Source organism: Cottoperca gobio, chromosome 11, assembly GCF_900634415.1.
Source record: "Cottoperca gobio chromosome 11, fCotGob3.1, whole genome shotgun sequence".
NCBI lineage: Eukaryota > Metazoa > Chordata > Actinopteri > Perciformes > Bovichtidae > Cottoperca > Cottoperca gobio.
Window position 1 is genome coordinate 3,865,825 of NC_041365.1, and position 27,309 is coordinate 3,893,133.

The 27,309-nt window shown below is 42.6% G+C and overlaps 2 protein-coding genes across 3 annotated transcripts in view; one reads left to right on the forward strand and one right to left on the reverse strand.

Annotated features, from left to right (window-relative positions):
• Window positions 1–2,858, reverse strand: part of tax1bp1a (Tax1 (human T-cell leukemia virus type I) binding protein 1a) — a 29,372-nt gene extending 26,514 nt beyond the window's left edge. For both annotated transcript variants that reach the window (XR_003833033.1, XM_029443441.1), the window contains exons 1-2: window positions 2,731–2,858; window positions 660–874 (exon numbers count right to left, since the gene is read on the reverse strand). Coding sequence is in view for 1 of the 2 variants with exons in the window: in XM_029443441.1 (XP_029299301.1) it covers window positions 660–848 (189 nt within the window). In the remaining variant the exon portion in view is untranslated. The remainder of the gene's footprint in view (window positions 1–659; window positions 875–2,730) is intronic.
• A 418-nt stretch (window positions 2,859–3,276) lies between these two features.
• On the forward strand, window positions 3,277–27,144 carry hibadha (3-hydroxyisobutyrate dehydrogenase a). The gene is made up of 8 exons (XM_029443627.1): window positions 3,277–3,438; window positions 5,778–5,938; window positions 6,209–6,318; window positions 6,469–6,590; window positions 19,187–19,320; window positions 20,045–20,121; window positions 24,825–24,981; window positions 25,665–27,144. Exons 1-8 carry the CDS (start codon window positions 3,369–3,371, stop codon window positions 25,821–25,823), a joined length of 990 nt encoding a protein of 329 aa, XP_029299487.1. The 5' UTR covers window positions 3,277–3,368; the 3' UTR covers window positions 25,824–27,144.
• The last annotated feature ends 165 nt before the right edge of the window (window positions 27,145–27,309 follow it).

The window sequence follows — 27,309 nt, forward strand, 5'->3', positions numbered from 1 at the left end:
CTTTTTAATTGAGCTGGTGGATTTGAAGTCAGTTCTTAAACAACAATAAAATGTTTGTCTTTTGACTTTTACGAGACATTAAGTTTCCTCGTTCACATTTCCTGTTAATTACGTGTGAGATTTGATGGCCTTGATAAAAGAGCGGAGCGGAGCGGAGGGGGAGGTCGGTTAGCAGGAAGCAGAGAAAAAGGCTGATGGAAAGACTGATGGAAAGACAGAGGGGAGCGAACAAGTGAAGTGGGGGGGGGAAACAGGTCCTAATAAGAATCAGAGTGGTTCCTAAAGAGCACCAAATGTTTGCCCCCCAGCAAGACCTACTGCAACAAGCCCACCATGTACACTCTTCCTCTTTCCCTGGCAGAGCAACCACACCAAAGCGTGTGGTGAGGTTTTAGGCATGGAGAGAAGAGGTAAACCATTAGTGTCAAGGCGGATGTATATGTGTTATTGTACCAATTGCAAACCTATGGCCAATTAAAAAAAAACGTTACACTTAATCCATCGAACAAACACTTATGTAATGGGCTGGGCATAGTTCCAATCTCTAAATATCTCTTTGTAACATAAAAGATTGAGCTTAATAAAACGTTGGTCCATATGTTTGACGATGTCTTTGAAGCATGGGGAGAGTAAAAGCCGCCGTGCTGTGTGTGATGTACCTTGAAGATGCCCACCCAGTCTTTGGGGTGGGGTGTGATGTAGGGGGTCATGGTGTAGCAACACTCCAGGGGCACCTGGGGCGGGAAACTCTTCCCCACGTTCTGAAAGATGACGTGGGCAAAGTTGGATGTTTCCATGATGCTAAGGCTACTGCCCGGCGGCGAGTCCACCACCTGGAACGATGACATTGTATCCTGTTGGTCACTTCATTTGTCTGCGAGACAAAAGAGCAGAGGACACAGAAGTTGAGTATCACAAACGGTAGAGTGAAGGACAGGTATAAGTCTTTCTTTTAGTCGCACACACACACACACACACACACACACACACACACACACACATAAAAGAAGACACAGAGTAAGAATTTAGTGTAAAAGCAGGCTTCCAATGGCAAGAGCTCTAGTATGAGTTCACACACCACCTCAGAAAATATATTTGGATTAAGTAAAAGACCGAGCAGATGTGTAGTGGAGCATATATGTACACAGCATACTGTATACCCACCTATGAGCAGAGGTATTTACCCCCATCTTATCTAGAAACAAGGGTCTCAAGATAGAGGGTGTCATGTGCTGTACAGATTGTAAAAACCCCCTGAGGGCAACTTTGTGATTTAGAGCGGTATAAACATAATTGATATGACTGACTTAAAATAGCCACAGGGCCTCTGTCTCCATCTTGTACAACCAAAACCTGCGTCCGTCCAATCGTGTTACAATATTTCATGTAATCAATTACATTTACTGTACAAAGAAAACGTTTGTGCTGCAACCAGAGAAATTAGTGCATCGTCCTTAAATGACACCAAGCCTGAGAGGGATCCGAGGGATAGACTTGTGGAAAAAAGCCCTTTCATTACAGACATTCCACAACCTATGAGCTTTATGAATGGGATATAAAACAGAGAATAAAATGTACAATTTTAAATCCAACCTTTACCTCTAATGGAGAATTTTAGAGTGTGGTATTGTCCTTTTATTTAAAAGGGAGTCAATTGAGAAGTACTAGTGAGGAAGAAGCTGCAACGATTGGTTGAATATTCGATAGAAAATAATCTGCAACTATTTTGATAATGAATAATAATTAAAGTATGGCAGAAAACAAAGATAAACTGAATATCTTTGTGTTTTGGACTGACAAAACAACACGTTTAAAGACTTTGGACATCTTTCACTATTTTATAGGCCAAACATTTTATCGATTAATCTAGAAACTAATCTGCAGATTGATTGATAATGAAAATAACTGTTAGTTGCAGCTCCAGAAGAACCACAGAGCTCTGAAAACAGTAGTAAAATGTTTCCTCTGTGGCTCTGGATGAGCTTTGTCAGGTCAAAGATGGTGATGCCATGGTGATTTAAAGCCTTAGGTGATAACCAGGTAGTGATGGAGAAAAGAAAATGGCATTATCCAGCAGGTTTGGAGCCTGACACATGAGGATGTCTTTAAAATACAATACTAAAACAGAGCACCCTTTTAAGGAAAGGTTACTACCTTCACTAAATTGAATACCTAGCTGATATAGTTAAGGACGTTGTAAGGAACAGTATCCTGTGACTAAACACCTCACAGGAAGGCAGTTTACTTTTAACTACTCAAACTGGACCTTTAACAGTAGAGGAAGAGCAGGTGTGAATGTGTAGCTGCTTCAAAGTGATGCAACCACTTTATCCATTCATCTTTTCCTGTTTGATAATAAAGATTAAATAACAAAACACTCCTGCCCTACATTTCCACTCAACTCCTGATGAAGATAAACGAATGTGAAACTAAGCCATATCCAGATTCAGCTAAGCTAACATACCATCGTCTGTACTGAGAGCCAAAGTGACCAACACGAAGCACTTTTTTCATGAAACAGCTTACGTACAGCTATGCCATATAAAATAACCTCAGTTAATAAGAGGATAATCTTATTCACGGTGGCTGTGCAGCTAACACTAGCTTGTGAACAGGCCAAGTCGTGTCAAGTCACTAGCTAGCTGAACATTATCTTCGTCGGTTTGCTAGCTTGTTGACACAATACGCGAAAATAACAGGCGTTAATTTGGCTTTAAATTGAAATAGTACCCTTCTTCATTTGAATTCCACTTCCAAAAAACAGTGAGTTTCTGCCGGGCAGGCCGATGTTTTTGCCACTGTCCCCGTTGTTGACAAAGCTCTGACGATGATGCGTCTCCTCCTGAATGATGCTGAACTTCCGGGATGCTGAGCAGTACCAATGACGCTGAGGAGGGAGAGAAAGCTGATGTCTCTACGACTGGATATAACTGTATCAAATACAGTCAAATTACTAAAGTTACTAAAATCAGTTTATTAATTATCTTCCCTTGCTTTACATATTTATATCCCTTCTGACTCACAATAATATCACATAGTTACTGTGGAGATCATCTGCAGTCTATGTACTGTGTACTAATGTACCATTCATTGCAAAGCAAAATGTATTCTGCACGGCTAATTTAATAGTTGTTATAAATCTATTTATTTTACGGTTTTGTTAATTTAGAGTGGAGACTGTAGTCACAGCCGCAGCTAAAGGGCATTAGGTAAAAGCACAGGATGTCCCGCCTCTGTCTTCTTCTAATTGGCAGCAGAAACTCATCGAGAGCGGAGATTGGCGGAGATCACAGTCAATCATATCAGTTCAGTTGGGCTTTCCTGGCTTGACAGCTGTCACTGTACACTGAGGTCAAGGGGAAAGAAGCATGGCAGCGTTGTTTAGAGGGTCGCGAAATTTATTGTTAAGGTGGACTAAGCATGTCGACCTTGCTTTCGGTAACGTATTCGCTTATGTTCTACGTTTCCATGTGCAGTTTACTGTGTGTTAAGAGTAAAAGGCAAGCGGAATATTTGCTGCTGCCTGCTAGCTAGCTCGTTAGCCATCTGAAGAAAGTATGAATACTTGCTGCTCGTGCTAGTTAAGTGTAACAGTCTGGACATAATGTCCCTGAGCTGGTCACCTGCTGTGTGGTGTTCAGTCATGCAGTAGGCTATGTTAACACAATGTGCGCAAAGGACATGTGCTTAAGAGCCAGTAACGGCTAATTTGAACTGACAATGGTCTCTTTATAATATAGACCTTTCAATAAATGGATAAGATCTGATTTGAGCTCTGATTGTGTTAGTTTGATTTAGGATTTGTCATTATCAATGCAACAATTTGTTCTTCACTACGCACATTCATGGATAGCCTTTGATTGCAACACTTCCACAACGCCTACTCTATCCACTCCTCCCTACCCCTCCTACAATGCAACACAGCTAAGTCTAATGAATCAGCAACAGTGAACAGTGAATGGTCCTAGTTAAGATGCTACCTGAAATTCAGGAATCATAAACATGATATTATAGTTACACTTGTGTTGAAATAGTTGTGAACCATTATTATATGTTTTCTTTACTGTATCCTGGCATTGCAATGGTTCAATTTGGCTACAAGAATCATTTTCCTTTCATGGCCCCAAATACAGTTCCCTCTGATACTGCCTTTGCAAAGAAGACACGGTCTTTCCCCAGTGCTGTACTGACAGTTTCAAAGTCCATTGTACAGTAATACCAGCAACCACTTCAAATGGGTCGACAATAGGTTGTTCACACAAGTATGTTAAGCCGTTTGAAGTGGTTGCAGGTATTGTACAATGGATTTGAAACTGGCTGTTCAAAGTCCATCTATTATTATTATTATTATTATTATTATATGAAAATAAATATATATTTTTATATATGTATGTATGCAATGGAATGAATAAGTCTTAATTTAATTACCTGTCTACTTAATGCTTCTTAATAGCCTTATACTTCAAAGCTTGGAATTAAAACAAAATAGATATGTGGCAGTGAATAGCTTATATTACATGCTAAGATTAAAAATAGTGCTGAAATGATGAATGGTTTTCCTGGTTTGCATGTCATTGATCAAGACACTGAACCCCAAGTTGCTCCCAATGGTGAATGGGCAAATTGTAATTAAGCGTTTCTCCGAAATGTCAATTCACTATGTGAAATTCAGTGTTATACACAAAAACAAGCATATTTTAGACGACTGAAATGTGTCATCAGTCTTAAGTGCGGGAACACTATTCTCTTAAAGATGTGCTATTTATGTCTTTCTGAAACATGTCAGTAGCAGTGTAATTGTTAAAGCACCATTTTCTTAAGTAATCAAGTAAAACATTTGTATTCAATCAGACATGTTGCAGTTTTTGGAAGGTGGTTGTATTTTGTTAGATAGGATTCCCTTCTTTCACAAGAAGAATCGGAGGGATGAAACCCTCTTCTTAATGGTCACACATGCAGAGCACACAGCACACACAGTGAAATGTGTTCTCTGCTTTTAACCCATCCTAGTACCAGAAGTCTACAAACAAACTATGGACTGAAATGTAGCAAGACAGCCAGAGCACCAAGGCTACATGTCCATCTAACGGATGCATCGGTTCAGTTTTAGATCATAACATTATAGTAGATACTCATCTTACTAGATGCTGCTGTGTCATTAGGACAATACCTTTTTCCATTCAAAGTAAGCGACACCTCATCCCTGGAGTAATAGCATTGTGATGTCTACAGTATATGTTGAAGGGCTTTCTTTTTGGGCTTCACTATCCAGGCCTAATCCTGTTGCTGCAGTCTGGTTGGTTCACTGCCAGAGTTTCCACTCTGCTCTGTATCTATTAACCTGGCTGGAGCTTGGCTGAGCCAGCACTGTTTAATAGCCTGGCCAGACTGACCAAAAAGCTGGTCGTAAGTTACAGCAGAAAGATTTGCTCTGTTCTTATTGACTCTAATTAGAGCATGACCTTCTGGAAAATATAAGAATAGCATTTTTTCAATTGTCATTTCACCCGACAGTCATAAGCCATAGTGACCCAAGTGTTTCAGAGCACTACACATGTTGGAAAGTAGTCTGGCCTTCATTTTATGTAAAGCACTTTGAATTCCCTTCGTGTTTGAAATTAGATATACATATAAACTTGCCTTGGGTAAGCAGAATCAAACTAATCAACTGCACTGTCGCAAGTAGAATTGATAGCTACAGTAACAGATAACTACTGGACTTCAGCTAAACAACAAGTCTCACACCTCTAATGGCGTCTTTTTTTATCCTCCCTCAGTGTCAACGCGATCAATGGCCTCAAAAACCCCCGTGGGGTTTGTTGGTCTGGGAAACATGGGCACCCCCATGGCCAGAAACCTGTTAAAAAACGGTTATCCTGTTATTGCCACTGATGTCTTCCCTGAGTCCTGCAAGGAGCTGCAGGACATTGGTGCCCAGGTAACGCATCACAAATGGATGTTTGAACAATTAATAGAATATAACGTATAGAATTTGACATTAAACGGGGGAAGTCGGCCAAGAATATACTCCCATGTTGACGAGTATTTGCAAGCTTTCCAACCATTCACTGCAGCTTCTTTAGAACAGCTACTCAATGAATATGTGCTTCTGAGCCAACAGGTTGTCGTGAATAAGAACTACAATAAATCACATTTGTTCATTGAGATTTTGTTGATGACATTGTGCAACGATGACTCCAATATTCAGGTAGTAGACTCTCCAGCAGAGGTGGCGGAGAAAGCCGACCGCATCCTCACAATGCTGCCCTCCAGTCCCAACGTCATTGAAGTCTACACAGGTCCAAATGGCATCCTCAAGTAAGCAAACTTTACCTCCATTTAAAAACTATAAGAACGAAACGGCACAATTGCAGCGTGTTTAATGTACAAACAGAAAGGTTTGGCCAAACAACTTTTCTTATGCACTGTACATGAAGTGTTAATGATTTTTTTTGTCTTGCCCTTTAGAAAGGTGAAGAAGGGAACACTGTTGATTGACTCCTCCACCATCGACCCCGCTGTCTCAAGAGAGATGGCAGTCGCTGCAGAGAAGATGGGAGCCGTGTTCATGGATGCTCCAGTGTCAGGAGGTAAGGTGTCACCCAAAAAATGGCAGTGTTTCCTCTATATTCCACCACTGCTAAAACTTCACACAATCATTAATATCCTCAGGTGAGACGGGGGAAGTGACGTTGCGGGTACTGGTTACAAACCGGCTCGGTAGTGAACAACACGCTAACGTGCTGACGGATTCGGTTAAAACAGATCGGTGATACTGTTTTGCCTTCGTTGTTTTCCTTGAAGTCTGCTGAGAGTGATGTAATGTATCCTCAGTGCCTTTTATGTGGACTGAGCGCGGACTCTGTTTAAAAAAATGAATCCATTTAAATGCTACATTGCTTTTCAGCAGCTGGTCATATGGTAACTTAGGAGGCAATTTGGCCGTCTGCGGTGTGATTAATTTGGCATGTACACACCAGTCATACTCCTGGCATTTGCTCCTGGTGTTCTTCAACGCTGGGTTTTTTTGGAAGAAGGAAATAATGTGAGTAACAGGGGAAGCAGCTTTAAAAGTGACACATTTTCTTTTCAATAAGTGCTGTGCGGTGGGATCTAATTTATGCAGATGTGAAGAGTGGCTTGTGTGGATTTGAAAAATATTTAAAGAAATTAAATTGGAGAACAGAATTTGGTGTGGTGGTAAGAATTAGTTCTTATTTGGGTTAGCTCCCAGCACATCCACCGCCCCAAAGCAGTTAACCTAGGGGAAAAACTGACTTTAGGAAGCATGTGCTTGGAGTCTTCACAAGTCCATCTCTGCATATTTTTGATTCTGTGATTGTATTTCTCTCTTTAAGACTATAACCACGGGCCAGGCATTATATAAAGGTATAACAGAATCAGACTGCTAGTTTGTTCATTTGAGGATACTAATCATAGTGTTAGACCCGTGATCCCTCCACCTTACTTCTGAACTGTCTTACACTCTTTTGTATATCTAAACTATGGGACCTTTTGGGTTAGTGCTAGTACATGGGTTGTAATTACTGAGCCAGCCAGCCAGTAGGTGCCCTCTTGAGGTTTTATTGCTGCTTTTGACCAGGGGTCTTAAAGGCAAGGTTAAGGTTTTAAGTCCTCATTATGTTGGTGCTGTCTGCTTGTGACGACTCCTTGACAGAGCACAGGATCACCAGTCATTCTTAATGGGCTGATGAGAATCCCGTGTCAGAGCTTTTCATGTTGATGGAGCCGTAATGGCGGGTATCCCATGTTAGTGCCTTTCATGTCAGATAAAGAGTCATAAAGAGGAGAGAATCTGCCCTCACATGGAGTGCAGGAGAGGAGAGGAGGGAGATAAGACATGAAGGAGACACGTCGCAGTAAAACGGTCCGTCTATCTCTCTTTCTCTTTCACACACACACACACACACGCATGACATTTTTTATTTCCATTAAGGTATACAGTTAAGGTATGCTACATCCTGACACTCCTGCACATCTGACAATGAACTCTGATCATACTCTATTTGCGTTTTATTGCACAATCTTTAATTCATACACAATACGCACTGTAGCTCCCACCCTCGCCCATACAAACACAGACTTGGCCCACACTGGCATGTTTACCAGCTGGCGTCTGCAGAACAGACCCGACTGCAGTCAGTGAGATCAGAGCCTTAAGCCTGTTACTCTACTTTAACACACACACTGTTTACATACTATAGACGGTTCACAGTTTGTGTGTGTGCAGTCCTCTGTGAAGGTTCTTCCTTTCCTGTCACTTAACTAAGCTTCTTTTACTAGCCTGAGATGACCAATGATTTACCTTCTACCTCTGGCCTCTGCAACTAGTTGTGCAGGCACTCTTCTTTCCCAGACACATGCACACACTGCATGCACTCTCCACCCAGTGTCACCTCGAGACATCCACAAGTCATATTCATAAGTGGATAAAGGTAGTAGAAATGAATCAGTTATAATATGATAAGCAATTTAGGTCAATTATGAAGCAAAAATAACATTCACTTGCTCCAGTCTATGACATGTAAGGATTTGTTTCCTGTTTTTTATTATTGGAAATAGAAAATATTTAGGGTTTGGTCTGACAAAACAACACATTTAAAGATGTCACCACCTCGAGCTTTAGGAACTTTAGATGGACATTTTCCAATAACTTCTGACATTTTATAGACAAAGCGGGAAAGAAATCGATTGATTGATAAATAAATGGCTCTGCTCCCCTAAAATGCACACGCATTCAGCCCCACTCTTAATGAGGCTAAACCTGTGGAGACATACAGGTCATTGTTTCATTGTGGGGCAACTTCATTTGAAATTGCAGAAACATGTAACCCCATCCCCCCATCCCCAGCCAACTTTCCACCTCTCTGGGTGGGATACGAGGTTACATGCTCTGTTCCAACCAGGAGATGGCACCCTACCCAAATAGGGCATTGTCATCCTCATGAGGTTTGTGTGTATGTGTGTGCAAGAATATGTGGGACGGCAGCTCAGTTCTGTGACTGTGACCAATAGTTTCAATAGTTCTCATATTAATACTGCATGTCTACAAATTAAACCCAATATTACTTAAAGAACAATCTTGAAAAAATAATGAAATATTTTAATTATAAGGCAGATTCTAGAGACTCACAATGATACAGCATATTTATATTCTATTTTATTAATATGATATATATTTTGGATGAACTTGATTGACTTGACTTTATTAAAGAGTCCAAATGTATTTTGTTCACTTACAATAACAATACACAGACTTCCTGTGATCTCCTGCACTCAAACGTTTTCAGACGCATTCTGCTGTTTCTGTGGTTTCAGCATTTGTGTTTGTTTTTGAATTTAGATTTTTCTCTTGAGATAAAATGATTCCTTTCGTGTGTGTGTGTGAGGTGGTATGTTTTACACAGAAATGTGTGTGCATGTCGTGTGCGTCACTAGAGGTTTGGCATGCCAACCGTGGGATCTGAATAGCGGAGTCACAACCCTTTTTATAAAGATCTATCAAAAAAACGTTGACTTTCTTCTCATGGGCATCTTGCTGGCTTTCATTGCACATTGACCAGTGTCTTGGCTTTAGCTCTGCAAGACCCAGCTGTGCCCTGGTACACACAGGCACACGCACACGCATATCCATACAGAGTTGCCATCTCTGTGCAAACACTTTCCTGCATAGACACAGCTATATTAACTTAGACACTAGCGCGTCAGGCATGCTAACATTTGCTTGCACACACACACTTCTACCACTGTCTGGTGTCATTAAAAGCGTCCGCATGCAAAGTTGACCCACAACAAAACAAGCTCTGATGTCACAGGCCCAGGGTGTTGGCACAGCGATGGCAAAAATAGGAGGTCTGGCTAACAAGTGGCGGCGTCGTTAGCAGTAATTACCCAGAATTCCTGTGTTTGTGTCTGCGTGCCCATGGTGGGCTGCCACATTGCTAACGGACGATGGCTTATAAAAGGCCCTAAAAAACCTTTCATTGTGTTTTTCCCAGCGCTGGGAAAGTTAGCTATCATTGCAAATGAAAGCAAGTAGGAGCCTAGCTGTTGTGGGACCATGGGCACTCAGGCTAATGTTGCTTATTTGCGAGGTCTTATAATCCTCAGCTAACTACCTCTTTAGGCTGAGTCTCAACACCACTCTAATCATATCCATGCCACATCAACTGAGGCCTGAGTGTTGCAGTGTGTCATTTGCCGACAGTTGAACGTCATCCTCCAGCCTGTAGAAGCTTGTTCAAACCAATGCTGGCACCAGTTTGTTCGTCAGTCAACGCTGCCAATCCACTTCACTGCTGACTGATATAGACTCCATTTCTCCTTCCAGGCACACAGGGCCTGGGGCTTCTTCCACCAACATAAACTTAGACTATAACTAAGACTTAACATATAGTCAGACTTGAAATTCAGATAGTCATCCTGGTTTTTAGTTGACTGGTTGCCCAAAGCTCTTTAGTTGAACTTTTAAGCATTAAAGGGTTAATTGTTGACCGTGGAAATGATATTTTATCAAAACAATCCTTTTTTTCTGGAGCTTTAAACCACATCACACTGTCTTCAAACTGCTATCTCTTAGATGAAGTGTGAACACTGATTCTTAAAGTCATCCTCCACTTTACTGTTGCTTCACTTGGATGTTTGAGCGTCACTGTGCAGAGTGATGTATGTGCATAGTTTGACACTCGAAGGCTGTTTTCACATTCATCTGCTGAATGATTCAAGTGTATCTGTGCTCACCTTAAATGTGAGTTTAAGACGTGGACGTATCCGCACAACTTTATGCTATTTTGGAAGCTAATCGTAGTCCAGTATGTGATTTACACAAGTGTGATGTGTAAACCTGAAGCCTTGGAGAGTTTATTGTAAAGGTAGTTTGTGGGAAAAACCATATTAGACAACTATTATGCCAAGCAGAGTATTTTTATATATCTTAAAACAGTCTGAGGCAATGTTGTTAAATTGTTTCTTTAATAATAGTTGCAACTCTAGTATGAATAGTTTTAACCGTGAAATTACCCCCCATGTTCACTCATCCACTCGTCCACTTTATCATTTGGTAACCTTTACATTTGTTAACTCTATAGTGAATTATCGTCACATTGTGCCATCGCTGACAGGTGTAATGTCGCGTGACATTTTAGCAAAGATAGTGCACATGCTACGGATACTTTTTAGATCCATCCTGGGAATTTTTGAGGGCATTATATAGTGTTTACATTTGACACTGAGAAGTTGGATTCATAAATGAAATGGTGCAAAGTAAGAAATATAGTGGACTTAGTAGCAAATCCAGACCAATCTAACTTGCCTTTTGTAAAAGCTGCCACTGGAACGTCTGGTGAGTGGAAGGAGCAGAAGGGCACTCAGGCCCTGAAGGCAGTTTAGTGAAGGTTAGTGATGATTCTCTGACACTGAGTTAAGGAATCATGTTGGATGGGCAGGGGGTGGTGCTGTGGCAGTCCGTCAAGTTGATGGCTCACCAGTACTAGAGAGCGTCAGTGGTCCAAAGACGAGATTAGCATAACAAGCCTCACTCTGACAAGTTCTGGTGACATAAGGGGGAATAAGGGGGGCCAGTGGGAGGGAGGGTGTAGGGCGGTAAAGTGACCAGGGATGGTGATGATGGAGGGGTGGTGACGGGGGACTCTAGCCTATGCTCCAGATGGGGGTAGACCCACAGCAGCTGGGGACTGGCTCTCTCATCTCTGCCCGTATGTCATCTGCTGTGTGTGCGCAGACAAATAGTAAGCTGGTGTATGAGCCCCAAACGTCACACTGCATGTCACTCACCGAAAAGTGAATTAGCATTCTGTCTGTACGAAAGTGCAGTTTCTGAACTTGCGCCGGAACAATTAGTCGACAAATCGATTAGTCTATCGACAGAAAACTAATCGGCAACTATTTTAATAATGGATCAATCGTTGAAGATGCTGTTTTGCTGTTCAGCCTCTCAAATATAGAGATGTTTCTCTGTTTCCATATCATATTAATCATATTCATCATCCATCATCATATTAAACTGCAACGATTAGTCGACTTATACGATAGACAAATGACAGCCAATTGTTTTGATATTTAATTAATCATTGAAGTAATTTTCCTTGCAAAAATGACAGAAAACAAAGAAACTGAATACCTCTAGGTTTTGGAAAACAAGACATTTAAAGACATCACCTGGGACTTTAAGAAACTGGAATGGACATGTTTCACTATTGTCTGACATTTTATAGACCAAACGATTAATCAATTAATCTAGAGGATAATTTGCAGATTAATTGATAATCTAAATAATTGTTTGTGCCCTATTCTACACCTCAACTATGGGATAGAGTATATATTTGTCTGTTTCCCTGCCTGCTAACAGCCTAATTGGGGATCATTAGTAACTTGCTTTTTCTTAGATGAGTCTTATTGGGCCAGAGAAAGGATTGATTGTGGATCTTCCCTGTTCCCTCTATCCTGTGTCACCTACCATTGACCAGCCTCTCCCCTACGGAATAGAGCAGTTACTGATGATGATGGTGATAATGATGATGATGAGGGCTGGCCTGGTGGTCAATGGACAGGCATTGCAAACTAAACCCTTAAGGCTGTAGTAGCGTTTGTATACAACTATGTTGACGCTCTAATCTGACCTAACTCTTCCCTTGTTTGTTTTTTTTCTCCAAAAACCCAAACTTTCTCTGCAGTCGAGGTTCTCATGGAATGTTTGTGTGCAGGAGTCGGTTCTCATGGCTCTGCGCTCGTTAACTGGAGCCGATAAAGAGTCTGTTTTTAACGTAACGGAGGAGCATTAGCAAAGTTGGCAGATAAACTGTTGAAAGTGCTGATTCTTTTTTCCTTTTCTTTATACGTGTGAGCGATTTGGGTTAACGCACTCCCTCGTACCGTTTCACGTATTTACTCGATATCCGTTATGCTTTTTACAGGGTTTGTTTGGGTTTTTAATTTGTTTGAGAAAAAGATCTGCCCTGGGGTGTAATTATGATGGTGGGCCACATGAGGCTGCGTTGTTGGACTGTAAACATCCCACCCCCACTGGCTTACACTGCAAGCGGTCAACTCCCATTGACTCAAGACTGTTACACTATTAAGTGTGAAGGTTCTTTTCAGTTGGAATTATAGATGACAGTCATGCGAGCCAAAACTGTACATGTGGATATCGTTAAAAACCTAGTAGCAAACAGTGTAGCATAGTGCCAAAGACAGTTTGTTTACACCAACTACATTTGGACTTGAAGGTGTGACATTAAATAAGGCACAACCCTAAATTTCTCCAGGGGTCCTCGAACAACAGTTGCATGATCACTTTAGGAAATGAGGTGTTTGGAAGAGCTCTTATGATATTAAAGGTGTTGTTTTTGCTCAAAAGTTTTTTTGTTACTCTCTTGGGGGAAAAAAAAGCAGGGTTGTGGCTCGTTGTCAAATGCGTCATTCATTACCAAACTCTGGAAACGTCCCTTCTTTGTGTGTGTGTGTATCTGCGACTGAGTGTGTTGTTTGCACAGCCTCATATTCACAAATGTAGTTTCATTTAAACCCACCACCAATAAAAAAAAAAAAAAAAAAAGTGCCTACTGGTTAACATGCGGCTCGTAACTCCGAGACACGGCCTCAGAAGCTCAAACTGACGTCTTATTGGCGTGCCGGCTCTGGGATCTGCACCTGTCCCTGGTACACGCACATATACACAGCAACCCCACACACTGATACTGTATACACATGTACACAGACACTTACTTTGTACATACACGCACCACTTCAAAAAGAGCCCAAGTTTAAAAGGTTATAAGACTGGCATGAATTGCTTTGGTTGATACTTTTGTGTGTAATGAAAGAAGTGCTAATGAATTTAGTGTTCACTGCAAACAGGCCCAAACCAAAGCTGTTTCTCTGATCTTCCGTTTGCCGTCACACAACCAGTTTCACCCTCTTATGTTCATGGTTGATGCCTGCTGTCGAGCATCTGTCCTAATGGGGCTTGATTGCCTGCTTATTAACTTGAATCTTGTTAATTGAGGAGATCACATGAAGGAGATGTATGTCTCTTATTCGATGAAAGCGAACTTGTACGGGCCACACAGAATTACACATACACACGGATATGCACACTGTGTGGTGCCTCTCCATACGTCATACAACATATTGTTGGAGTTCCTAACCCTTTCACTCTACAAAGTAAAAGCCACAGAGTAGCTCATTAATATTCCAGCCAGCTTACGCATGCTCTGAGAATATTTGCGCTGGGTGATTTGGCGGTGAGGAGGTGGGCACCCACTACTCAGCCAACCAAAACTTGTCCTTTGGATCTGGATGAGAGAAAGTGACCGGGGAGAGAAGTGGTTCTTTCCCAAGGGAATTATTTCCCAAGAAAGGAGCGCCTGCTGGACATTTTTTCCTTTTTATTCTGAATCTACTTTTTTCATTGTGTGCTGTTTTTAGCACTGATAATTATATTTATTAAGTATTTGTGTGGCATTATATACATAACTTTTTCCCTTGATGTCTTCTTACATCAAGTATTTACATCCCTCCTCTGCTCTTTCCTCTCCATCTCTCAACCCTGTATCTTCTATCATAAGTGCCCCCCCCACCCCTTACTCACACATACACACACCTTGTCTCCCCCCCCTAGGGGGCGTTGTGTAGTTGTGCAGTGCTAACGATCCCGAACTGTCACTCCCGCTGGGATGGATGAGCCGGCGGGCCCGGCGCTCAGGAAGCCTCATTAGGATTCCTCTTTAATCCGTCTCTGACAGGACCAGTCCGAGAACGGGATGTCCCCTCTCACACACACACGCACACACTTACACACACACACACACGGTAGAAGCGTACACACTACATAGACACTATCATAGAATTACACACGGAAACACAAATGCACTTTTGCCCATTCACAATGAACAGACTCACATCCCCAACACGCACACACACACACACACACACACACACACACACATTGTTATGTTAATGAGGTGTTATTCTTCCACCAACAAGGATCTTCCATCATCCCGGTGTCACTGCCTATAGAAATCCACTACAGATCATAAGAGCTTATTATGGGTGATTAGTTAATTTGAGGGAGGGAGAGTTGGGGGGAATGCTGGGAGGTAGGAAGAGAAAGATCGTTTTCCATCTCTGCTATCGTATCTGCTGTCGTCTCGCTCTCTCTCTCTCTCTTCTTCTCGCTCTCGCTCTCTTCTCTATCTATCTCCTAGTTATAGTCGTATCTCTCTCCCTATAGTCTCTCTCTATTAATCGCTCATAGCCTAGCATGCCTTTCTCTCCTATTCTAAGAGCGCTAGGATTCGCTCCCAGAGAGAAAAGCGCTCGGAGAGCAAGACTATCTCGAAGCTCTCTATCTATAGAGAACTCATCGATTTCTCATCTCCTCTCTTAGGAGCGGATCTTCTCTCGAGGATTCTCTCTCTCTCATCTCCGATTTCTCTTCTCTCGAAACTCCCAATTCTTCTCGCTCCTCATCTCCCTCCTCCTATCTTCTCCCTCTCTCTCTCTCTCTCTCTCTATCTCTATCTCTCTAGTTTTCTCTCTCTCATCTCTCTCTCTCTCTCTTCTCTCTCCTTCTCTCTCTCTCTCTCTCTCTCTCTCTCTCTCTCTCTCTCTCTCTCTCTCTCTCTCTCTCTCTCTCTCTTAGTGAAGATATATTGATCAGCACGTTGACTGTGTTATCAATAATCTCCTCTTTAGTCGTCCGCGAACAGTGATCTCCACTAATGAACCAGCACAGTTGTCACACTGCTCTTTCTGTGTGTGTGTTTGTCTGTTTGTCTGTGAAAGAGAGAAGCTCAGCCTTAAGCGTGAAAACTAGTAAACGAAATGTAAGTGATGCAATGATTTGAACTTTTACAACTGTCAGTAAAAAAAACTAATTGAGTTTGTCAATTTTTTACATTATTCTTTTCCTCAAAATTATAATTGTCCAGGAAAGTTCGAGGACTACTTTCAGCTGTGTGTATGATATCTAACTAAAGCTATTTGGCCAGACAGACAATATCCAACAATCTCCGAGCTATTCTGTCAATAAATAAAAACTTCATAATATTAAACTGAACTACACTCAAATAGATTAAGTCGGACGTATAAATGAGATAAAACATAAAGGTGCTAGATCTATCATGTCCATGGACTGTGAACCATATGTGTGTATGATTGGTGTGTGCGGCGGCCTTATGTTTAGCGTGTGTTTGCCGTGGTCCATAGGCAGCTGCCGCAGCGTGGGCTTTGGGCTTCATTATGTGGCCCTAATGACCTGCTGACAGCTCAGCACTGACACTCACACAACACAGACACACACATACAGTGTAGTGGCATCAGCATACACTTGACAACAGAACAGCCAATTAAAGAAGGGGGAGGGGAAAAAAGAGATGTATATTTATGGGTCATTGAAATATACAGTAAGTCTTCTCTCCACTCCTGCGAGCTCCAACGGAGACCGATCCCCGAAGCGAGGCGCCAGAGCCGCTGCGAAGAGAACACAGGCGCGACGAGAAGCGAGACAGCAGCGGAGCCGAGCACAGAAGCGCCGAGAAGCGAGAAGACGAGGCGCCGAGCCACGCAGCGAAGAGAAGAGCGGCGAGAGAGGACGAGGAGGAGGAGCGGAGAGAAAAGAGAGAGGGAAAGAAGAGAAGAGAGGAGAAGAGAAAGAAGGGAGAAGAGGCGAAGAGAAAAGGAGGAAGAGAAGAGAAGAGAAGGAGAGGGAGAAGGAGAAGAGGAAAAGAAGAGGAAAGAAGAGAGGGGAAGAGAAGAGAGAAGAAGAGACGAAGGAGAGGCGAAAAAAGAGAGGAGAGAGAAGAGAAAAGAAGAGGAAAGAAGAGGAAGGCGAAGAGAGGAGAAGAGAAAAGAAGAGGAAAGAAGAGAGGAGAAGAGAGAGAAGAGAAGAGAGGGAGAAGAGAAGAGAAAAGAAGAGAAGAGAAGAAGAGGAGAAGAGAGGAGAGGAGAAGAGAAAAGAAGAGGAGAGAAGAGAGGGGAAGAGAAGAGAAAAGGAAGAGAAGAGAAGAAGCAGGAGAAGAGAAAGAGAGGGAGAGAAGAGAAGAGAAGAGAAAAGAAGAGGGAAAGAAGAGGAGAGGAGAAGAGAAAGAGAGGAGAAGAGAAAAGAAGAGGAAAGAGAGGGGAAGAGGGAAAGAGAGCGAAGAGAAGGAGAAAAGAAGGAGAAGGGCGAAGCAAGAGGAGCGAGAAAAGAAGGGAAAGAAGAGAAGAGAAGAGAGTAGACGAGAAAAGAAGAGGAAAGAAGAGAGGGGAAGAGAGAGAAGAGAGGCGAAGAGAAGAGAAAAGAAGAGAAGAGAAAGACGAGAAGAAGGAGAAGAGAAAAGAAGAGGAGAGAAGAGACGAGAAGAGAAAAGAAGAGGAAAGAAGAGAGGGGAAGGGAGGAAGAGAAGAGAGGAGAAGAGAAGAGAACAAGAAGAGCAGATACGAAGAGGAGAATAGAAAACGAGGAAAGAAGCTCTGTAGGAGACGACGAGGAGGCGCCGAGAGCCAAAGAGAAAGGAGATAGAAGACTATCCTATTCCTCTTCTCTCCTCTCTTCTCCTATCCCCTCCTCTTCTCCTATCCCCTCCTCTTCTCTCCTCCCCTCCTCTTCTCTCCTCCCCTCCTCTTCTCTCCTCCCCTCCTCTTCTCTCCTCTGCAGTAAAGCCTGATAATGTGACTTCAGCTGTTTTGTCCCTGGTAATTCCCTTTTAATTATTAACACTGACATTATTAGGCTTTCACTATTAAGAGGTCTTTCGTTAGAGCCAGACGACACCCTTAAGAGACATTTAAACTCTCTCTCTTCCTCCGCTTCTCTTCCTCCTTTCTTTTTTTTTTCCAGATAACTGAAAAAACCCTTTGCATGCATTATGACAGTCTTCTGACTTCTGCAGTACTTTTCTCAGTAGTGTGTGAGATCACCTTTATTTTCAGTTTCCCCCTGTGTGAGAACACATTATGGGTACACCACATTTGTGGTAATGTTTGGGGCTATTCAATGAAGCAGTTAAGGGACACTGCCATTGCACAAGAGACTGAGGCCTGCTGGGTCCTACCCACTCTGAAAAGGGGTCATTTCTGCATTAAGGACCCTGTGGAGTGGGCGAGGGGGGGGGGGGGGGGTTGTGAGGTTGCCTCCCACAACATGGCACGCTCCTTAAGCCATCAGGCATGGTGAGGGACGCCTAATTGAACATGATAAAGTGTAAAGTTAATTACCCCTCACGCCTGTCACTGATACCCCATGAGGGGGGCTGGCCTCAGGCACAGCTGTTGGTGTGTGTGTGTGAGTGTGTGAGACAGAGAGAGTAAGGGTGACAGGACAAAAGGCAAGGGCTCCCACGAGGGTTGTGCAGAGCATGATGGCAACAATCGGCTTTTAAAGATACCTCTGTCCCTCTGGTGCACCACTTCTTAACACATCCGTGCCACTATGAGTCCAACACACACACACACACACACACACACACACACAAGAGCACACCGCTGACCTTTTATACACAGTTGGTACAAGTGGTTGATATATTATGTTCTTTTGTTTGCCAAATCCATATATATTTTAGTTGGATACACATGTTTACTTGGGCTCAGTTACAATATGTGTGCACTTTTTTAAAATTCAACCTTGTATAAAGTTTGCTGTGTGTTGCAGGTAGCACTGTGAATCTTTCGGTATCTCACCATCTGATTGAATTTAGAATCATGTGGTAAATTATGGCATGTAAGAAGAAGAGATTCTAACCTAAAACAAAAAGTATTCTTTTTAAAAACTAAAAATGTTTTTAGTATTTCTCAATTCTCAGTGACTTCAAGAATAACAAGTTGAAGTTATAGAAATAGAAATAGAAATGCTACCTGTTGCATAAATACAAGGCTTAGGCTAGCGTCCTTTATATTTCTCAGAAACTTGCCAACTGTAAAACAACAATAATAATGGACTTAATTTGGTGTGTGGGATTACTGACCATCAGTCGCAATATCTATGTTATTTTGTAGAGAATAAACATTTTTATTTTTTTGGTATTTGGGTATTGATCTCCCCCACACCCCGAGTTACAGTTCCACGGGTTTGGGTTGCTCTATTTCAGAGACTGGGGATGGATTTGTCGACTGTATCAAGCAGAGCATGTGTTCACTTCAGTTTAACCTCAACACTGTGTTTAAACAGGAGTCGGGGCTGCCAGCCTGGCTAAACTCACCTTCATGGTAGGTGGAGTGGAGGAGGAATACAACGCTGCGCAGGAGCTGCTCACCTGCATGGGAGCCAATGTTGTCTACTGTGGAGGGGTCGGCACTGGACAGGTAAAGACCCTTACACACATACACGAGAGCCATTAACATCTTTGCTCCCGTACACAACTTTTCACTCGTTTGAGACATGATGTATACACCCAAACGTGCTGTATAAATGCACTTACTCCCATCCATAATGTGTGTCTGTCATTGAAGACAAACAAAACTCAATTGTTTTATAATCATCCATCCAGAGGGACTCATTAGAAATGAAGGACATATCACTAAAAAGTGTAAAACATGACATTCATTTTGTCTTCAAATTCATCTAAATCACATGGTGTGTTTTAAACCCACCTTTGTTCTATAGCAAATGGTATTGAACCTCAATACAACTAGTAACTAATCAGGCCAGCAACATGATTGGTTCCCCCCCAAACACTCCCCTAACTGAACTGTGCACCGGGTCGGTGATCAGGAAAGCCTCTCTGATCAAGCTGCACTCCTCTCACCTCATCCACCAGGTCGACATATATCTATATGCTGCATATACAGCATCCATGAGTTATATTAATAGTGACAGTGCATCAATGTCATGTAAAAAAAATGCATTTTAAACTGTACAAATAGAGTCTGTTAAACATCACCCTTAAAGGCCACTGTTTAGGCATAATCACAAGTCTGTTCCAAAACTCTCAGATGTACCTTTTAAACGTATTTGTATTCCATGTTGCCTTACGTGCCTCCTCACATATAAAAGTGCCTCTTCTGCTTTCTTGTCAATCTCCTGTAGGCAGCTAAGATCTGCAACAACATGCTCCTGGCCATCGGGATGATTGGGACCGCAGAGACCATGAACCTCGGCATCAGGTACTGTCAGTTATCCTAAAGGGCTTCCTTTTATCTTGTTGAGGGATGTCGAGCAGCAGACTTGTTCTCCTGAGTCAACAAAATGAAGACATTTGGTTATAAGTAGTACAATCACCATGAACTTCAAGGTGACGCGTGTGAGGCTTCCACATTTTAGTACCGCACGAATTTGGCTTTGGCCTTTTTAGATATAGCTGTCACTATAAAAGCAATAACTATACCAGTGATAAGGCTGTTACTGTGGCAGTATTTCACTACTTCTATACTGGTTTGGAAATGCGTGTGCGTGTGCGTGTGCGTGTGTGTGTGTGTGTGTGTGTGTGTGGGTGTGGTTTATGGAAGTGCAAAGGGGTCAGCCCAGCCCCGAGTCAGAGCCGCCCATGCTGGAGAGAGATGGATGAGGGGGTGGAGCCACAGACTCTGATTTACATCTGCTGATTGAGCTCTCACCAGTATCCTGTCACAACCCTGTCACTGAACACCGCCTAGAAATCCCATCATTCATCGTGGCACAAAGGCAGAGAATGATGTGATGGGAAGTCTTCGGAATTAAACCAAATCATTTTTGATATGACCTGAAATATGTGGCTCAACAAAGGATTGAAAAATGCTGGACAGTTGTGAAACAAGTCTCATGCAGATTGAGAATCTCCATCTTTTTCTAAATTGGGGTCCAGTCAGTTATTCCTCACGTGAATGAGTTGACCTGAGACTTATTTATTTATTATCTACGTAATTCATACATGTCCCTGGTCAATAATAGACTATTTCCTCTGTGTTACTATTATGCATTTGTACGTGTGTACGCGAATTGCTCTTCTCACAGTGCAGCTGTGTTAGTGCAGCTGATTTATCTGTGCTGAGACAGAGGAGGAAAATTGGCATGAGCAGTCGCACATAAATCCCCCCACTAGGCCTCTGAAATATGGAGGCATTAAGGGAGCAACACAGATTTACACATTGCCACACTGTCTCTGATGCACACGCACACACACACTTTGACACACAGATTTACATCCACAGACACTGAAGACAGCAGTTTTCTACCAAACTACGACAGACCGTGCGCATCATTGTAACATATGCCAATGAAAAAAGGATAAGAATACTAACTGCTGCATCCTTTCACTTTGAATGTGAATAATTTTTACTTGCAAAACTGACCAATATTGAGTCTTGATTGTGTGCATGTGTGTGCGTGTGTGTTTCCATGTTCCCCCCCTTCTTGCTAACCAATCTCTGGGGCTTTATTATAGGGTTTGACAAAGACTGTCATCGTTTAGAGAGAGCCCACACCCGTAAATCTCCCATGCTGCATTGCGGCCCAGCCTCTTATGCAGAGAGGGCGCTCTCTTAGGCGTATGTGTACAGACACACACACACGCACACACACATACACACGACACAGTCCGACACAAAGGAGACCGAGCACTCACAGCCAATTTACAGGAAAACGGCAATAACATTTTATCATGCTGGACTTGGGCCTGATAGAGCTGCCCTTTCTTCAAATATGTGTGTGTGTCTCTCTCCTTACCTGCACACGCAGACACACACACACACACACACACACACACACACAGTTCTGTTCGTGGAGCTAATTTGTTGATCTCAGATGGAAGCTCGGGCCGTCTCCAACCAAGCGTGACGTTCTCTTAGTACAAGGAATGGCCACGCATGACAATTATGAACACACACACACACACACACACACACACACACACACACATACACACTCCCCAGCCATGTTTGCTGTACCTCCTCATTTTATTCCTTTCTTTTAATCCCTTCATTTTTCCTCTGCCTGCTATAATTTCTGCATGCAGCCAACCAGTCAGTGGAAGAGGGGGATAAGAAGCTGCAGAGAGTAGCGGAGAGACAGGCAGCAGTGATTTTAATGATGCACATGAAGATGAAAGGAGAGGAAGAGGAGGAGAAAGGCGACTGGCCCAGGAAGGGATATGAGGCTTTTACGGTTCACCTTGCACGCCTGTGTACCTGCGCTCATTCATGCATACGAACATGCAGTTACAAGTAGGAACACACACATTTTCTCCTTTATTCTTTTATGAGGAGAACAACAGGCACATTGAAGAGCTTAACAAGACTCAACCCTTTGTATTGAGAGACAGAAATAGGTTTTCTACAGGACACAGACGCGCATCTTTTCCCCCTTTAATGAATTGTGAGCATATGTTCCGACAAAGATTAAAGTTGGGTGATAAACGTGCTTGTTGCCTCTATAAATGGGATGGTAAATGCTTGTGTGTGTATATGTGCTCGTTAGCTCTTTAATGTAATAATAAATTGGCAACGGGTTGGGCTTCCTCTCCTGCGGCATCAGACGAGGACGAGAAGCTAATCGCAATGAAGCAGACAGTTAATATCAGTGCTGCAAATTAACTCCACCTGCTAGAGCTCCCCAGCACATGCACACCCTCCCCTCTTATCTCCATCTCCATCTCTCTCTCACTCTCACATTTCTTTAATGTGCAGCGGCATCGCACAGCAACACGTTCGTTTCACCGTTTGTGTCTTTGTGTGTTTATCCATGTCAATCTTGTTAAAGCGTGACATGTCCTCTTCTCCACGCAAATTACCGCAGGCGAGGAACAACACCACTGCGTCAGCTAATAACCACAGCCGTGTGTGTGAGTGGTTGTGCGTGTCTCTGTGTGTGATGGGAGCAGGAGGGGAACTTCATTGATTTATCGTTAACAGAGGACAACAGCTCCCCGTCAGCGTCTCTGGTCGCTATAACAAACGATCTGTGCGCTCGGACGCGCTTTATTGTAGCTCAGCCAGTAACCTTTTCAGCTGCTGACCCAGAACGCAGGGAGGGGCTGCCTGCTTGTGTGTGTGTGTGTGTGTGTGTGTGTGTGTGTGCGTGCGCGGAGAGATGGGGGGTTTGTGCGCGATGTCAAACATATGTCCCCCAGAGTCCTCAGACAGGGAGGTGTCAGAGGGGAAGACGAGGGGGAGGAAGAGGAGAGCAGGCGGAGGAGAAGAGAAGCAGGATGGCGAGGGATGCTTTCAGACATAAACTAAAAAAGCCATCATGAGTGAGACTGACATTAAAATGAAATTGCAAGCTAAAACACATGTTTACACACAAACACACACACACGTACACACACACACGCATGCAGCGCCACTTATGCCACATTTCCAAAAAAAAAACACGAGCGGACACAAAAGAGACGAAGGGTAAGGGAGGAGGGAGAGACATGGAGAGAGTGTAAACGCAATCCCCATTCTTAATTAGTTGGTAGACAGCTAATAAAAACTGTGGTAGTAATGGCTGAATGAGAGCCAGGTGGAGGGAGGGAGGGAGGCTGCTGGCCTTAAGGACCTATGATGGTTTAATAGTCATATTGAGAGCAGAATAGAGTTACAGGCCTGTAAGTAACAGTGAAGTGAGGCAGCCAGGGCTTGATGTGGTCCGCTTTACACTGGCCTTTAAACCGTTAATATACAAAAGCTGCACTACACAGACCGACACACCCTCTCCACTGTAATGGTTGGCACTTTGTTTCACTCCCTGCTTCTGTCTGTCTTTTTTTTTTTTGCTTTTTGCATATCATAGCCTGGAGATTTGTCCTCTTGCATACGAAAGTGGGTTGTTGCAAAATGGGGCAGCAGAAGTAAGAGCGTACTTCTATACGTGACAGCGAGGTTTATGGCTCCCCTGTGCTGCTTAACCACTTCTCCTCCTCCACTTTCTTTTTTTCATGAAAGAGGGATGATGAAGGATAGATGTGCTGGTAAACATCAATACTGCATTAGCCAGCATTACAAAGCCTTCAGCCATTAACACTGAGGAATGGTCACAGCCTAGCATAAGGTTCAATGGGGGTCACTACGATCACCGGCCGCCCCACACCCATCTTTTTCCATGTTGCTCTTTTTGCACTGTTTTGAAAATGAATTCCATAATCGGCGCTTTTATATCCTGTGTCTCACATTTCCCGTGTGTGTGTGTGTCCAAAGCTAGTTTCCAACACCGATCCCTTGATAGGCATTGGTAGTTCAGGTAATCATTAGAACTACATGTTACACTTTAAAATCTTAATATGAGCGGATGTGATCATCAAGAACAAGAACAACCATCCATGACGATACCCAGATTTTTTTTTATAGCGTTGGTTTAAGCTGACGGGTATGAAAATCCAGAAGTTTGAGCCTTTTTAACTGAGAATGCAGTTTGTGCAAAGAAAGTCTGAAAGTGTTTCCTTCTGATCTACTTGAGGTGTTAGTTTACTCATAACTAGACGTCACTATTCAGCTTCAGTGTTGAGAATAGGTGCAGCCGTAAGAGTAAGGTTTGAATATTTAATACAATGGTCAAAACTGGGAAGATTATACTTCTTTTATTGCAATGATGAAATGGTTTCTTGTCCTGAACTCGATAACTTAGTTGTAACATCACAACCTCGTTGCTTTCTATCAAAACCAGCCGTTTTCACATTTATCTCGCCACCTCGCACTGAGTCGACAGTGTGGCAGTAAACGTAATCCTTCAAACATGGACCGACACACTAAACCTTTACACCGGCAGAGCGAGTGTGAAAGAAAGAGTCGGGGCTCAACCAGAGAATGTTGCAGCAGAGTTTATGTTCCCAATTTGACCGTTTGACGCCAAACGATGGAGCCATAAATTTCTAATGGAGATACTGACCTCTGTCTCTTCCTCCTCTTCTCAGACTGGGTTTGGATCCTAAGCTGCTGGCAAAGATCCTCAACATGTCGTCAGGTCGTTGCTGGTCCAGTGACACGTACAATCCAGCCCCCGGCGTCATGGAGGGAGTCCCCTCTGCCAACAACTACCAGGGTGGCTTTGGAACCACACTAATGGCCAAGGTACAACCTGCTCCCTGTCACTTTCTATTTTATTTTGAATGAAGCTCTTGATTTAGTATTTTTTTGCTTAATTGAAATTTAATTAATTAAATTTCACATACTCAGAGGACAAACTAGCGACAAATGGCTTGTTAAATCCTTCGTACAATCAGAAATGGATTCACAGTTCGCAAGAAAAGTAGCAAATGTTTGGTATTTTTCCCCAGGAGAAATGACCTCCATGATATATCATTACATCTTCTCCTGATCGACTAATCATTTCTGCTACAACTCTTTCTCTTTTTCTTTTTTTATCTCAACCCCGTCATTTACTTTGTCTCCTTTTGAACTGTTCTTTTGTCTCTGTGTGATACTCCCACTCTCCTCCTCACCATCCCATCTGTGACTTATTGTGTGCCACTTAATTTTACTGTCACTGCATTCGCTCTTCTGTATGGGTCAGTCTGCTCCTGTGTATTATTTAGTGCATCAGGGTGTTGTTTAATACACTTGCATTATGTGCTCTGCATACAGAAGCCTGGGCAGTTCTATCACACGCACCGCATTCAAGAAATCTGATAGAATTAGGATTCTCTTTCATACAGGGTTAGGGTTAGGTTACATCAGACTTTACATATACAAAAGTAGATGATTGTGTTAGTCCGCCGATCTGACACTCTGCCTCTCTGTGTCTCCGCTTCTAGGATCTCGGTTTGGCTCAAAACACTGCCACCAACACTAAGACACCCATCCCTCTGGGTTCCCTCGCCCACCAGATATTCCGAGTCATGTGCTCCCGTGGCTACGCTAACAAGGACTTCTCATCCGTCTTCCAATTCCTACGCGAGGAGGAAGGACAGTGAATAGAGGGGGAAGCACAGTTGACTGTGATGTTACCATACATAAACACACAGACACACACACACACTACAACCACACACCCCAGTGCCCCTTATCCCCCCTATGCTCAGGAGAGACTAAGGCCTTGCCCTCAGGCGCAGATTTGCGGTCCAATTAACATACTGTATGTCGCACCATGTCCCCTCATAGCATTAGCTGAATCATATTCTCAATACACAACTCTCCCTCTGCATGGGGGAAATGCTAAAACTGACCTTAGATCAGTATCTAGAGACAAAGCCGCTCTCTTCCCAGTTTGGTCTGAGGGGCCAGAGCGGAACATGAGAAGTAGGATGAGGCAGGATTATATACACCAATTCAAATAACATGTGGTTTTTCAAGATGATTGATAAGTAATAACTGCATGATTGTTAAAAATGTGCTTTTGTTGGGTTTGTGCTGCTTACTGTTACCCAAATGACTCGGACTGAAAAGAAAACACAAGCTACAGTAAGGATTCACATAGTGATGGAAATTAAATTTAAGAGACGGTGCAAGAGAGTGCAGACTTTAGGTTACCCTTTTCCTACTGGAGAAAACAAATCCCATATCCACAGCACTTCATTTGAGATAACCAAAACGAGCTTCTCTGTGGGCTCAAAGTTTGCTTGTTTGTTACATAAGTCTGTTTTTGGCAGGTAGGTGGGGTCATAAGTCACCGGAGTCATCCTGCCAGCAAAACATACTTTTATTTGTCGATTTCAATTTTCAATCATCCAGTTTTATTTTTTCATATTTCATGTTCTAACAACATTCACGTCACTACTCACTGGATGGACCTCTTCTGCTTCTAGTTTAAATGCTGTGATATATATCTGGTTATTTTTGCACTGTGTGCATCGCAGTGCGATGTTCCGGGCCATTTTGATACAGTTACAGAATCTGTTTGAACTTACCTCACTTCTCTTGTGTCTACATCTGCTTATCGAGCCACTGGAGTATTATTTTGTGACCAACACTGTTTGAACTTTCTACTGTTCACTACAAAATGTTGTTCTCACTGCACTTTCTCTAGCCCGGTTTGACTTTTAATATCTCTCCACTGTCTCTGTCTCTGTCTCATAACTTGTACGACATCTGTGTGAAGTGTGAGCGAGGAACGTTTCCTCCCTGCTCTGAGCAAATGTACATAATGTATATTTCATATTGTTCTGTAGTATTGAAGAGGAAGCTGAATGGTCACTTTTTGTAGTAAAATTCTTTAATTGTGTCTACAGTTTGTCTTTGCTCTGTGAAACAGATCCTCAGTCACACTGAAGCCTAAAATAAAAGATGTTCTGTGTATTTGGTCTTTGTCTGGTTTTGTAAGATAAGTAGCATACAAGGTATAATTCATTACAGCTCATGTAATAAATATATATATTATTATATATATATTATTATATGTTATATATAATATATATTATTATATATTATATATATATATATTATATAGTATATTATCTCTAT